This window comes from Mytilus edulis, chromosome 6 (assembly GCF_963676685.1).
Source record: "Mytilus edulis chromosome 6, xbMytEdul2.2, whole genome shotgun sequence".
Taxonomy (NCBI): domain Eukaryota; kingdom Metazoa; phylum Mollusca; class Bivalvia; order Mytilida; family Mytilidae; genus Mytilus; species Mytilus edulis.
In genome coordinates, this window is record NC_092349.1 from 26951507 (window position 1) to 26966359 (window position 14853).

General features: G+C 35.5%; 2 protein-coding genes and 1 long non-coding RNA gene across 4 annotated transcripts in view; 2 read left to right on the forward strand and 1 right to left on the reverse strand.

Moving 5' to 3' along the window:
* The window catches only part of LOC139527430 (Na(+)/citrate cotransporter-like), a 34973-nt gene extending 27644 nt beyond the window's left edge, over positions 1-7329 (forward strand). Inside the window, exons 13-14 of one of the 2 annotated variants that reach the window (XM_071322891.1) lie at positions 1585-1722; positions 7104-7329. In XM_071322891.1, coding sequence (XP_071178992.1) covers positions 1585-1722; positions 7104-7298 — 333 coding nt within the window. In that variant the 3' untranslated portion in view covers positions 7299-7329. The remainder of the gene's footprint in view (positions 1-1584; positions 1723-7103) is intronic. The other variant, XM_071322892.1, reaches the window with a different exon arrangement.
* LOC139527426 (VWFA and cache domain-containing protein 1-like) overlaps positions 1-14853 on the forward strand; it is a gene marked incomplete in the record, with an annotated part of 392016 nt that overhangs the window by 251040 nt on the left and 126123 nt on the right.
* LOC139527437 (uncharacterized) lies at positions 10586-13546 on the reverse strand. The gene is made up of 2 exons (XR_011665360.1): positions 13051-13546; positions 10586-11870 (listed from the first exon to the last, which is right to left on the reverse strand). It is a non-coding gene; the product is annotated as an uncharacterized lncRNA (long non-coding RNA).

The window sequence follows — 14853 nt, forward strand, 5'->3', positions numbered from 1 at the left end:
GATATTCCTAGGTAAAAATGTCCATGCTCTTTATTTTGAAAGGTAAATAAAAATGTTATATTTTGATATTGTTATAAAGAGCTTTGTATCAATTCTTTTAATAAAGTTTATGTTCCCAGACTAATTTTCCTAGGAAATTTTGTCCATGTCATTAATATTCCTAGGTAAATTTATCCATGTCCTGTATTTTAAAAGAAACGTTTTAATGAAAAAAATTATTCACATGGAAATGCAATTTTTATGTTTTAAAATATTGTTCTGTTCAAGAGCTCGGGCATTAAAAATTCAATGAAATGAATGTCCCCAGACTAATTTTCCTAGGAAATCATGTCCATGTTAATAATATTGCTAGGTAAAATGCCAGACCCTTATTTTGAAAGATAGAGTTGTGTTATAATATTTTAATACAGTTGATGTCCTCAGACTAATTTTCCTAGGAAAATCGTGTCCATGTCAATAATTTCCTAGGTAAAATCGTCCATGACCTTTATTTTATAAGATCAATATGAATTTTATGTTTCAATTTTCGGTTATACAGTTTTGTATTAATATTTTATTAAAATCTGTTTCCTAGGACATCATGTCCATGTCATTAACATTCCTAGGTTATAACGTCACTTTCCTTTATTTCAAACATTGTCAAAAGGGAAAAAAATAATGAAACTTTCAAATTCTTAACTAAAAATATGATTCTGTTTTCATTTTCAATAATTGTTATAATATGATAAAAATTATTAGTATAATGTCTTAGGACAATTTTTTCTAGGAAAATAAGTGCCAGACATATTTTGCTACCTATGGACTTATTTTCCTAGGGAAATTTGTCCTGGGACTTACATTCCTAGTAAAATTATGATCATGGACTTGATTTCCTAGGAAAAAAAGTCTGGCGGACAGATTTTACTACCGGACCAAATTTACTGTTACATATTCACTAAGCATTTACCTACTAAGCTTACTACTCGAAAAGCAAAATAATTAAATAATATAAACGCTATTTGTTTATACGACACCAGATCAACAGTAAATTTTAAAAGTATGTTGTCCCCGTTATGAATTTACCCAAGTTTTAACCTGTGAAAACTTGTTGTGTCTCAAAATTATAATAAGAATGCGAATGATGACCTACTGTGCATACTACTGTGCATACTACGGTTTCGGTTTATCACACAACAATGCGAATATTTAATGAATCTTGTTTTCTATTTTTTGTTTACCATGTCGAATTTAGATTCCCTTTGACTTATACGTTTTAAGTGGTCTATTGGTATGATTCTGATCTTGCGGGAACTTATGGAATATCCGGAATAATTGTGGTGTCCGTGTATTCCATCGTTAAATCTTGAAGCAAAACTTTAATAACTCGGTGTTTTAGATTGATTAGAAATTTTTGCTTAAATTGTTTCGTAAAATATCATATTATTATAATCATTGGAAAAAAGGATATTTGTATAATGGTATTTTGCGTATATTCCGTAGTTTTTTTGTTGTTTTTTGTTGTTCTATTAAATTTTTCAGATCTTAACATCTGGACTAGTTGTTTACGTTTTTTATTGCCATAAGCTTTTTTTCGTACATTTGTAGGCTCTACAGTTACAACTAAATCCATTGTATATCATGTTTCCGACAGCCATTGCAACCTCCTTTTCATTTATGTTACCAGTAGCAACTCCGCCGAATGCAGTTGTCTTTTCATACGGACATCTACGAGTTATAGACATGGTAAGTACAGGGAATTAAATGTACTCTTTTGATATAATAAAATATACCGGTTTCAAAATCAGGGCATTTTATATAGTCAATTTAATCTGTGTGATGCGCACATCACTTTTAATTACTTCTGGGTATTTAACGTGAGAACAAAAAATGACACCCGTCATACATGTAACAAGTATGTTAACTAGTATCAGCATAGAAATTCATGATTTATTTTCAAATGATGAAGACATTATATTTTAATCAATTTAATTAAATTCTGGATCGAGCATGTCAGTAACTCCTAGTAGTCCGGTAATGACCTGACCACTAAGTATAACCGACGATTGGGCTCAGGCAAAAAAGACTATCAGGTGCTGATACTTTAATCAAGAGTCAATCTAACAAATGTTAAAAAGCTGAAAAACAAATAAAATACAATTTTACAATTTGTTGAATTAATGTTTCTAGTGTATGAAATGTCCAAAATAATTGATTTCAGTCCGTTAAATCCGAGAAAATGTTGTACTTTCAAGAACGGTTACATTTCCAGTATTTCACGGAGAAAAGGCAATATGAAGGCTTTAAATACAATGTTATATAATAAACTCACTCTGTGGTAAGCCACAAACTGTGTCCACGATGACGTCTCAACGAAATGTTCCTCGTGATGGCCTTGCAGTTTTCCTGTAACGGATACGTGTGAGAGAGGGAAAGGTAGCGACAATACGATGTTTTAACGTTCTTATAAGGTTAAAGATGAATAATCCTCCCACACTGGAACACATAAAAAGATTAAGAATATAATCAAACGAACTAAATAAATTGAGGAACAGCGTAACAGCATACTCCCAGTCTGATATCACTTTTCCATAACTAAATCGCATATGAATATATGAAATAAATAAAATCCAAACTTCAATTGATTATGTACCAGAGTAATGTCCACTATTGGTCGTATGAGAAATGTCAGGTTTCAACTTACGTCCTTTCAATATAAAGTTTCCAGAATTAGATTAATTCCACGGGAAACTGGGTTCGGCACAGTTTCTTGTCCTAAGAAGATGGATCTCTCTAACAAGGTTGCTGTGATTTGCAGAATGTTCCATAGTTACTGTTGAGATAGAACTGTTTTCTACAACGTTGTTAGACGGCTACGACGGTTGAAGGTGGTCCTCCGGTGGGTATGACGAGGGCTAATACTTGATCCTCTTCCGGTTTGGCGAAATGTCACATCTTTTTGAGTATCAGACGAAATTAAGCATTTCGTGCTAAAGTTCCATCCTGCTGATCCAGTTGTTCTATCTTTGAAGTGGGGTCCTCTATGTTTGATTTTGTTGTAGTAATGTCCAAGCAAAAGGTGTTACTTTATGTCCAGATAAGACTGCTGGTTCTTTATCACTAAAAATAAGTCAGATTTGACAATACTGCTTCCTCTTCGTAGAAGAGGTTACTTGCTTAATGGCAGATTGATATTGGCAATAGGTCATTCTATCGGAATAGGTTTGTGAATGCTACCGATTTCCTCACCATGAATTCAGGTACTATTGATTTCGGAATGAAATTTTCTTTATCTATAGATTTTGTTATAGAAGTCAAAGATTTTGCTTTTAGTGACGCGAGTGATGTCCCTTTAGAGGAGTTCGTGCGTTTACCAGGCTTGGTACTAGGTCCTGTACATTCAAGGAATTGTATTGAATGCGATTTTGCGACTTTGGCATTCGAATGAAAGTTTTTGTCGTTAGACTGAAAAACAATTGGATTTTATGACGAAATCTTTTCCTCTTTTTCCGGAAGTAGCTACTCTGCCGGAACATGTTGTTAGAGAGTAGTTTTCAGGTTTTTCCCGAACGTTGAACAGACTAAAGAATTCAGGCGAGGCAAGAGACCGGTTGCTTTGGTCGCCAATAATAGCGTACATCCTGATAACTTTGTCTGTCTTGTCCTTGTGTTACACGTCCACAGGTAATATCTTGGCATAAGATTTCTCGCTCTTATGATCTTTGTAGATCTTTGTGCAGATCGAACTCCCAGAGGTTAACTTTGTTTCAGCTGACTCTGTCTGCTCCCCGCCGTAGGCTTGTCTGGGTGAGCTAAACTGGGAACTTTTAAATTGTTGTTGTCAAGTGATATGAAGTGCTGTTCACTTCCACACTTGTTACAAATGATACTTGCGTTGCGGTCCCGACTTCTGTGTGTGGTTGACTCACAACACTTGTAGCACACATTGTTTTGTCTTAACAGTTCCTTGTGTTTATCGGAATGCTAGGCATTCATACAAGGTATGCTTTGTCTTGTGTAGGATACACAGATCTTGTTGTTGACTGCTGTCTTCAGTTTGCTGTTCAACAGCCGTCTTATGGACGTTGATTTAGAGTACGTCTGAGGTGTGAACCTTGGCGTAGCGTCTTTTGTATTTGGTGTTACTTTTGACCCAAAGATGAACCTAGGATCGTTTTAAATTTTGCTCATTTCCCTGATGAAGGTAGAGAATTATGTGAAAGGTGAAAAGGCAACTTCATATTTAGACTTGTATCTTGAAGCCCTTGTAATCCACTTTTCTTGGAGTCCGTAAGGTAGTTTTTCCACAATAGGATTTATCCCGGACGAAGAGTCGAAATAAGCAAACAAACATCACAGCTTTGGATTTTCCTTGTGATATTCGATTTCTGATAGAATATCAGACAAGTCATAAAGACGTGCGTTATCTTTGTTTGTCAAGGTAGGGAAGTTGACGAGTTTACTTGTGAGAGAGGCCTCCAACATTTGTGGAGCACAATATCGCTCATCTAATCTCTGCCATAACCTCTGTAGGCCTCTTGTTAGGTTGTTGGCATTTGATGCCCTTACACTAATGGCATGTTTAGTAGACTCTGACCCTAGCCACTTAAGTAATATATCTATCTGTTCCGAGTAATTCGTCTATGACATTTTTAAAGCTGGCTTTCCATGTATGGAAGGATTCTGCCCGGTCGTTAAAGCTTGTTAGCCGGGAGAACAACAGGTCCTTACGTAGGAGAAATCTGGTTATTTCCGACGTTGGATTGATTTTGTTGTAAGATAGGGATCTCTTCTATAATGTCTTGTTTTATTGTGTAACACCCTAATTTTGGTGTTCAGCAGGGATCTCCTCTGAAAGGCCTAGTTTTTTGTATGCTGGTTACTAGTCCCAGATTTGGGATTAAGGTAATTTCCAGTGACTTAGTATCAGAAGCAAGACTACAGATGTTTGTGACGGTAATTTCAGTGCCAAGGATGGCACGAACGCTGGTGCGTCATGACTCAGCTCAATCTTAACAGGAATTTTGATTGATCTTTTGAGGTCCGGTTACCTCCTTTAAAGCAGTTGATACAGGAATTTTATTGACGAAATCTTTCACACGCTGGAGCGGGTCTTCCTTTTCGTCAGGGAGACCGCTAAACGCTTGGCGGTCATCGTATTCCAGAATACGAGCCTCGGCCTCTCTGCAGCCTCTCTGCGTGCTTTTAGAAGGTTTGACTTTGCCTTTAGCTCGGCTTTTTCTCGGCTTACACGTACAGCCTCTTGTTAGATTAGTGCTTTTCTGCGTATGGCTTCTTGTTCTGTCTCATGTTCCATTTTAGCATTTGAACGCGTGACTTCCTGTTCAATTATAGTTTTTGTGTGTGCGTCTTCCTGTTCCATCTCAGCCTTTATGCGTGCTGCTTCTTTTTCTAATTCAACCTTTTTGCGTGCTGCTTCTTGTTCCATTTCAGATTGTCTGAACAGGGCCTGTTCCTCTAACATTGCCTCTTGTTGTAGGATACGTGAATGTTGTTCAACAAAGGCTATTTTTGATTAAGCGGCCTCTGCTTCGGCATGCTTCCCTCGTGCTAGGCTTGACATGTCCGATACGTTAGAGCTACCGCTGTGTGAGGTTTTCTTACCCTTAGAGCCTGAGGTCCTTGTTTGACCAGCTTTAGCCTTAGTGAGGGCAAGGCGATGCTCGTGTAAAGATTCAATGGCCAGTTCCACTTTGGACAGACGAAGATCCAATGTGAGGTTACATGCGTCCTTATCTTTTTGACTGTCATTAAAGAAAGTCCAGATTAATGTCTGTGAGCCTCCGATAATTTGTACAGGCTGTTAAGACTTGCTGAAGTTCATTGGGAGGTGTTGTGATTTTCAGTAACTGGGTTGTTATATCTCGGGATTTTCATCTAAATGTGTGGTATTGGACGGATTTTCTATTAGTTCTTTAGAAACATCTCCCTCCGGGGGTTGAACCTCGTCTTGCTATTCCGCGTGACTGGGATCCATGATGGCTCAACGTTGTTGGGTTGCTGCTTAGTACACACAAGTTATTTAGTCCACTGTCAGTGTAAAAATATGTACTTTGCTACGTTGTCGTTCCTTGTCCGGATATGTAAAGACAGGTTGCCGTCAATTTACTGTACGCCAAGGGATGACGTGTTCTTGCAGGTCTCAACGGGCAGGTTGTAGATGTAGAACTGACGTGGAGTGGCGTTATTTGTGAGACACAACAGGCAAGTTTTAGACTTTGTACTGCAATGGCATGACCACTAAGTATAACCGACGATTGAGCTCAAGCAGAAAAGACTAGCAGGTGCTGATACTTTAATCCACGTAAATCTAACAAATGGTAAAAAGCTGAAAAACAAATAAAATACATTTGTACAATGTGTTGAATTAATGTTTCTAGTGTATGAAATGTCCAAAATAATTGATTACACAGTCCGTTGAATCCGAGAAAATGTTGTACTTTCAAGAACGGTTACACTTCTAGTATAATAAGTCCATTGTTTATTGATGTATCATTATCATTGCTTAGATCTTCTGTTACCTCGGACTCGGACTGATTTTCATCTGAGTTGTACCGTGCTTTTGTTTCTTTTATATTGGCTAAAGGTATAGGGGAGGGAAATTGAGATCTCACAAAACATGTCTTACCCGCCAAATCCAATTTGGCCTTTGCAAATCTTCAATGTTTTTTGTCCCCCGCGTAATACGTTGTGGAAGAGGACATTGAAATACTGCACGTCCGTTCATCTGCTTGTCCGTTTGTTTGGTCTTGTTAGCGCGATTCATGTACAATTTTTGCCATATTTTTATAGAACTTATACTATAAGTTAGTACCAGCAATATATCAGACAAGTTCTATAATGGTGGAAAAAATGTGGTCCACACTTTCAAACAACCCGCTACGCTGGTTATTCAGTTCACCACATTTTTTATGTTATTTTTTCATAGACAGAACACATATTACAGTCATTCCTTAAGTAAAGGCAATACGAAAACAAAGATACTGAGTTTATAAACTGGTATCTTTAAGTGACCAATATTCATAAGCTTGTATTTTTTTCATTGTTTTATTTCAGGTGATGATTGGTTTTATAATGAACATTGTTTTTGCATTGTTATATTTCAGGTGATGGTTGGTTTTATGATGAACATCATAGGAATACTGGTACTCATTTTAGGAACAGAAACATGGGGAGCTAGCGCTTTTAACTTTCACACATTTCCAGATATATTTAGGACAAACAATGTATCTGATATTGTACAGAACATTACTTTACTAGTAAATGGTACTTGTTTGTGCTCAAATATTACCATGACATAGCATTTATTAAATAAACTCTTCATAGATACAAGGATTAAAAATTTATATTTACGCTTCAAAAGACTCATCAGTGACGCTTGAGTCAAAAATTGTTAAACGACCAAATAAAGTACGAAGTTGAACAGAATTCAGGACCACAAATTCCGTAACGTTTTGTCAAATATAGGTAATCTATTCCTGAGGTACATGTAGAAAAGCCTTAGTATTTCAAAAATTCAAAATTTTGTTAAAAGGATACTACCTACCGCTCCTCTTTCTTCGATGCAAATTCTCGTATGAAGTAAGCATATTTAAAACAAAAAAGATGAACAAGTCGACAAGTAGAGAAGCGTTGTTAGTTCTCATGGGAATGCCGATTGCTGTTGAAAACACGCCCTCCGAACATAACAAATATGTTGCCAATCAAGACATTATTCATCTTGTTTTAAGTTTCCTTGGTGTTTTGTTTTATTAATGTAAGTTTCAGAGAATTTTTTGTTAGAATCAGTATGATTTTCCCCTCTCTAAGACAAAAAACTTCGAAGTATGACATTTTTTTTATGAAACAATATCCATATCCAACTATTTCAATTTGTACTTAGTTTAGAATTATTAATACTTGTGTAAAGTGAATAAAGTCAAATGTTTTCATACTTTTGCAAGATGAAAGAGTCTTAGATTATAAGTACTGTTGAGATCTTTGGGATTTTTTATCATCCAAATCTGATCACCCCACAACTACAATAGGTAGTTTCACGATTATGTTGAAGCCCGGATTTGATTACTGATTAAATTGATGTTAACAATAGTTATCAAAGGTACCCGGATTATAATTTAGTACGTCAGAGAGGTTTCATGGAATACTTTGACTTTTCTACTCTTTACACCAGTATTCCACATTCCAAACTAAAAGACAAATTGAAAGAGTTGGTATTGCTTTGCGTCGTAAAAAAGAATGACCAACGTAAATACAAGTATCTTGTCTTAGGGAGGGATAAATCCTACTTTGTAAAGGATCACTCTGATTCGAACCAAAAATTCTCTGAAACTGATATTATCAGGATGCTTGATTTCTTGATTGACAACATATTTGTTACGTTCGGAGGACGTGTTTTTCAACAGACTGTCGGCATTCCAATGGCAACAAACTGTGCCCCTCTACTTGCCGACTTGTTTCTTTATTATTATGAGGCTGACTTCATGCAGGAACTTCTTAGGAAGAAAGATAAGAAGTTAGCAATATCCTTTAACTCTACTTTTCGCTATAAAGATGATGTTCTTTCACTAAATACTTCAAAATTTGGTGACTATGTGGAACGCATATATCCAATCGAGCTAGAGATAAAGGATACTACAGATACAGTTAAGTCGGCTTCATATCTTGACTTACATCTGGAAATTGACAATGAGGGTCGGTTGAAAACAAAAATTTACGACAAAAGAGATGATTTCAGCTTTCCAATTGTAAACTTTCCATTTCTAAGTAGCAACATTCCAGTAGCACCTGGATACGGGGTATATATCTCCCAATTGATACGATATTCTCGTGCTTGCATTTCCTATCATGATTTTCTTGATAGAGGGTTGCTGCTCACAAGGAAGCTATTAAACCAAGAGTTCCAAATGGTGAAGTCGAAATCATCCCTTCGTAAATTTTACGAACGCCATCACGAGTTGGTTGACGGTTATGGAATAACCGTTTCACAGATGATATCGGATATTTTCCTTACGTCGTAACTAAAATCCCTTTCGTTTCATGAATGTGACCTACCGAATTAGACTATTTATCGGATTTGTTATAACATGAGCAACGCGACGGTTGCCACATGTGGAGCAGGATCTGCTTACCCTTCTGGAGCACCTGAGATCACCCCTAGTTTTTGGTTGGGTTCGTGTTGCTTTGTCTTTAGTTTTCTATGGTTTTTCATGTGTACTTTTATTTGTCTGTTTGTCTTTTTCATTTTTAGCCAGTGCGTTATCAGTTTATTTTCGATTTATGAGTTTGACTGTCCCTCTGGTATCTTTTGTCCCTCTTCTATAAAAGACTCATTATTGACGCTCGAATCAAAAATGATGAAAAATTTGAAAACCAAATAAAGTACAAATTAAAAGAGCATTGGGATTCCACAATTCCAAACGTTTTTTTCCCCAAGGTAATCTATTAATGAGTCAAACAACAAAGGTGTTAAAACTTTTCTAAAATTGATTACAAAGTTATTTTTTAATTTTTTTAATTTGACAATCGGCCAAGACCCTTATATAACTTATCTTTGAAGGGCTCCACACATTTTTGAATTGAACTTTGAATCGGTCTCTACGTGGACAGTCGTTATGGAACTTCCTAACACATTAAAAGCCTGTCTCTCAACCATGAAAATAGATGGAAAGAAACCGGAATGGAAATTCTTCGACAGTTTTAACTACGTTTCAGTTCAGCTCACCTAGAGCAAAAAACCGTACATGTCATCCAGAAAACATAAGCAGGCCCCAAAAAGCAAGAAAAAGACACCATCTACCAGACGACACAATGCTAAGCGTTTTGCCCAATGGACGAACACCAAAATAGTGCAGGTTTGCGCATCCCAAGTCAGGAGCCTCTGGGCTTTAATGGTATTGTACATGTTGTATGATTTTTAATTTTAGTTTCTGTCATATGTTTTGGAATCTAGTATGACGTCCATTATCACTGAACTAGTATACATTTTTGTTTCGGGCCAAGCTGAAGCACGCCTCCTGGTGCGGGAATTTATTGCTGCATTAAAGACCCATTGGTGGCCTTCGGCTGTTATCTGCTCTTTGGTCGGATTGTTGTCTCTATCACACATTCCCCATTTCCATTCTCAATTTCATCGTTCCCGCTACTGCCCAAAACCAAAAGATTAAGGCTAGAGTTTACTTCAACAGTCAGAAGGAAGCCAAGTATGCAATCAGTGTAAAACATTCACACCAAGTATGCAATCAGTGTAAAACATTCACACCAAGTACAAAGGTAATTCAGATGGTGTTATCATCAATACGGATATAGCCAGCAGCCAAAACAAACCTCAAAAGGCCTGCCATCGTCTTAGTACAACACCTCGGCTACAGAAAGAGGGAAGAGAGTATTGGGATTGATTTTGATGAGCGATTTAACATTGAAGACCTTGAAATACAACACACACCACCGTCAAAAACAACTTTACAACGCCATGGAAAATAAAGCCAATTGTTTTAATATAACTTTATACTTTTTACATGTTGTACTATTAAATGCATCATATTTCTTGAATTTTTCTGCAATAGACTTACTACCATAAACTAATCCTAAATAAAGGTTATGACTGATTTATTTACTATATGATAATACATGGTCAGCCTTACATAAACACAAAGTACAGGATTATCAACAACAAGTCGTGAAACATCAATAAATTACAATATTTTAGTGCTGTGATTTTCTTCACAAAAGAAGTATCAAACTGGCCGTGTAGGCGATGAATAAGACAAATGTATGTGCAAATCTTATAATATAAGAAGATTTTTGGAATTTCCAGGTTGATTCCAAACAAATGAGTTCAAGCAGAATGACTATTTTATCTTTTGCATTCTCATGTTATAGTGATTGCTGCTTAATATCTTTTTTAATATCTACTTAAAATATTTAAGTGATGCAAATGCGTCGGAACTTAATCGAAATGACTAATTTACAGTCACCATAAAAGAAGTTAATCTACACCAATTTTTTCAGTCTTCAATCGAACAAATATTAACAAATCAAAACACTTTAATTTGTATTGAATGTCATTACAGTATCAGTGATAAAAGTGTAAAAAAAAACGAAAGATAAGATAACATGCTCCACCCTTCCTTGATAACATGTTATTAGCACACACCATTGCAGAATGGGAATTATCTACTAAAAGACTAAAAGAGTTGCTTCATTTGTGTGTAATGTACCTCATTATGTAATTTAAAGACATAGCATTGTCCATTGCATAGTTGTGTTGCGTTGTTGTGCGTTAAGCAATGAATAAAACCCGTACCACATTGTCAGTTATAAATCTGCCTGTATGTCTGTCACATATTTGTTTCGTCATCTAACATAAACTGCTAATCAGACCTGGAACTGTGAACCTTGACTTTGTGATGATTGCTGTGTCAAGGTGAAAACCTGACGTGACTTTGTGAAGATGTATTTGTCAAGGTGAAAAACCGACGTGACTTTGTGATAATGGCTTTGTAGAGGTGAAAACCAGAGGTGACTTTGTGATTATGGCTTTTTCAATGTGAAAAACCGACGTGACTTGGTGATTGGTGGTTTTGTGTAGGTAAAAATGCGACGTGACTTTATGATTGGTGGTTTTGTAAAGGTAAAATTTCGACGTGACTTTGTGATTGGTGATTTTGTGAATGTAAAAACCCGTATGTCTATGTCCAAGTCGTTCCCTCAGTTACAGATACACCTTCTTCCATCAAGTGACATTATTTTACCTCTTCGACAACAAACAAATACTACATCACTAGGTATGTCGTAGTGCCATATTTTACCACGATTACCAATAGTTGCATCAGCTCTGTCACATTTACTTCCAAATAAACATCCCATCTGGTATCCTATCGAAAATAAAATTTTTGTTATCAAAACCAGTCTTTTACCTAGTTTTGTGAAGACGTAGCACGCGTCTGGCGTATACAAATATTTTTTAACTTGTTACCTTATGAAGGCTATTATTCGTTTGTTTCTCTATCCTATATTTTCGCACATTTATTTTATTGTAGCCCTGTCGTGTAATATTGTCATTCTAATGTTATAATTAACACTGCCATTAAGGCGGGAGGTTTAACATGCCACAAAACCAGGTTCAACCCACCATTTTTTTCATAAAATGCCCTGTACCAAGTCAGGAAAATGGCCATTGATACATTATAGTTCGTTTCTGTGTGTTTTACATTTCAGTGTTGTGTCTCTGTTGTGTTATAGTTCGCTTTTATATTTGATAAGTTTCCCTCAGTTTTAGTTTGTTACCCGGATTTGTTCTTTCTCTGTCGTTTTATGAATTTTGAACAGCGGTATACTACTGTTGCCTTTATTTATGTGTTGAATAAAATATTTCTCGTCCTTTTCCTAAAAGAAATTATCGGAGGATATTAAGATCTTGCTGATAAATATTCCGTTTTGACTTCACAAATAATACACGATGGTCATGAAGTATTTATTATAGGTACTGACGTTTTTTTATAATATTAATTAAGTCTTTTTGTATTCTTTTTATTGTCCTTATAAATTATTACTTTTACCATTTAGTATACTTTGGTAATATCGATGAGACGTGTCTCGTTTCTTAAACATCCCGTCATTGTGTTTTTGTGCAATGGTAATTTTTTGTATTATTGTCTTTTGTCTTTGCTTATGTGCTTTGAATATATATGCCTTTTATATGATAGTTGTTATCCATTGGTTTAATGTGTTAGAGCTTTAAATTTTGTATTTGATTAGGGACTTCCATTTTGAATTGAGTTCTGTACTGTTAATTAACTTTTGTTATATAGTACTTGAACACTATAATCATAGTCACCATAAAAAGTGGATAATATAACCGGAAACATTTTCATTTCATCTTTTCTGCTTTATTTCAAATGTATTCCGAGCACGTTCAGATCAGAGCTTACTATCAATTTAATCTTTGACGATTAAGAAAATACACTTTTATACCGAAACAGTTTTAACAATAAACAGTTTCGTAAAAAACTGTAGCCTTAAATCATTGAACAATTATAGAAATTCCTAATTTACCTTCAAATAGGGCCAACATTTTCTCGTCAAACTTTTCATTTAATTTCCTTTTCTCTTCATTGAATCGATCTATTTCTTCTTGTCGTTTCACTTCCAACTGTCTGCGTTTATCATCCAATCTCTCACGTTCTTGTCTTCCTCAAAAAGATTTTTCCCAAAATTAATTTTGATTCTTGAATATACCTAGTAAGGAATATGACCGTTATTTTTAATTTGTTTGTTGTATTTGAGTTTTTAATTTTGGCACATGCATGATCAGAAAATTTCCGTTTTGAATTTTCCTTAGAATTTAGGGTTTTGTTTTGGTTTTTTTTTACCTTTAATACTTGATTTTTTTCATAAAACTGCTGTAGCGGGTTTGTGCTATCTTACTTGCCTGGATCGTTTTAGTTGGTCGTTGGTTTGATTCCCAACCGGGTCAAATCAAAGTCGTTAATACAAGTGTATCAGTGGCATTTACATGATAACCGTAAATGCAGTTACAGTAATCCCAATATGGCGGAGCCCAAAACAGGTAAAATCGTCTTTTTTCTAATTTTTCCTTGTACACGTGATGTTGTAAAAAATTACCCCGCCGCTAGGTTGATCTGTATGGTATTGTTGTATGTGTGTGTTCATAATGTCATATGTGACCTTGTTACCGAAATAATAGCCATTAAAATTTACGGAAGATCACCGTACCTCCAACGAATTTTGTATGTTATGATAGTCGTAACTTGTTTATAAGATAGTCCTTACTTGGCCATCCTCATAGTAACTTGTTAGTGGTGATCGTAACTTTCTCGGTGTGCTGATAGGCGACTATATATAAATCGTGTTTGAATGTTTAATAGTGTGGCTTGAACGAATGAATAATTTGTCAAGTACTGTTGGTGAAAATTTCCTTATCGAACACACCTACTTTATATATATGTTATAAAGTCAACCTGTAAACTTGATATATAAAAATGATACAATCTGAAGCGAGATGATGTATCAAATACCTGTACTTTTTACGTTTTCAAGAGCAAGTATTCATCTCAAACATGCCCTCACATAAAAAGGTGCACTCTTTTCTCTTTTTTCTCGATGCAATTTTTGCCGATTTTTTTATTATATTTATTGAAGGTTAGAAACAAAAAATTAAGAAACATCTATATTGACATGATTTCCGTCAGTTGCAATTTTTTTTTTAAACCATAGGTTATACATTTTTTAGATACAACTAAAAAGACACACATGGTGTCGACTTGATATCTGATTGTTCTGCTAAATTATGCAAAAGATAAATTGTAAACTGATGCAAATGGTGTTTGTATGTTAAAAAATATGTCAATCACGAATGTTGTTTACGCGTTTGTTGTTATCTATACACAACTTTTTTTATTTGAATATTTCGTAGGCGGATGGTTCTGACAAAATTAGTAACTATGATCATGGACATATTTTTAACAGTTACGATTATCTTTCAAGTTATTTGTCCACAAGTTACGGCTATCGTCTTTTAGAGTTACGGTGATCTTCCGTAAATTTTTAATAGCTTTTTTTGGGGGGAATAAGGGAACCTATAATATTAAGAACACACACATACACCAATACCATACACATCAACCTAGTCGCTTAGTAATTCTTTAAAACAACGCGTGTACACGGAGAAATTACAAAAATACGATTTTACCTGTTTTGGGGGCCGCCATGTTAGAATCATTGTGATCAATTTAACACCAGTGGCGTATGTTGCTCAATGCCTCGCATGCAGATAAGTCGTAAAGGCTAGGGCTGGTCAGATCAGAATCGCAATAACGTGTCGAGATAGGATGACAA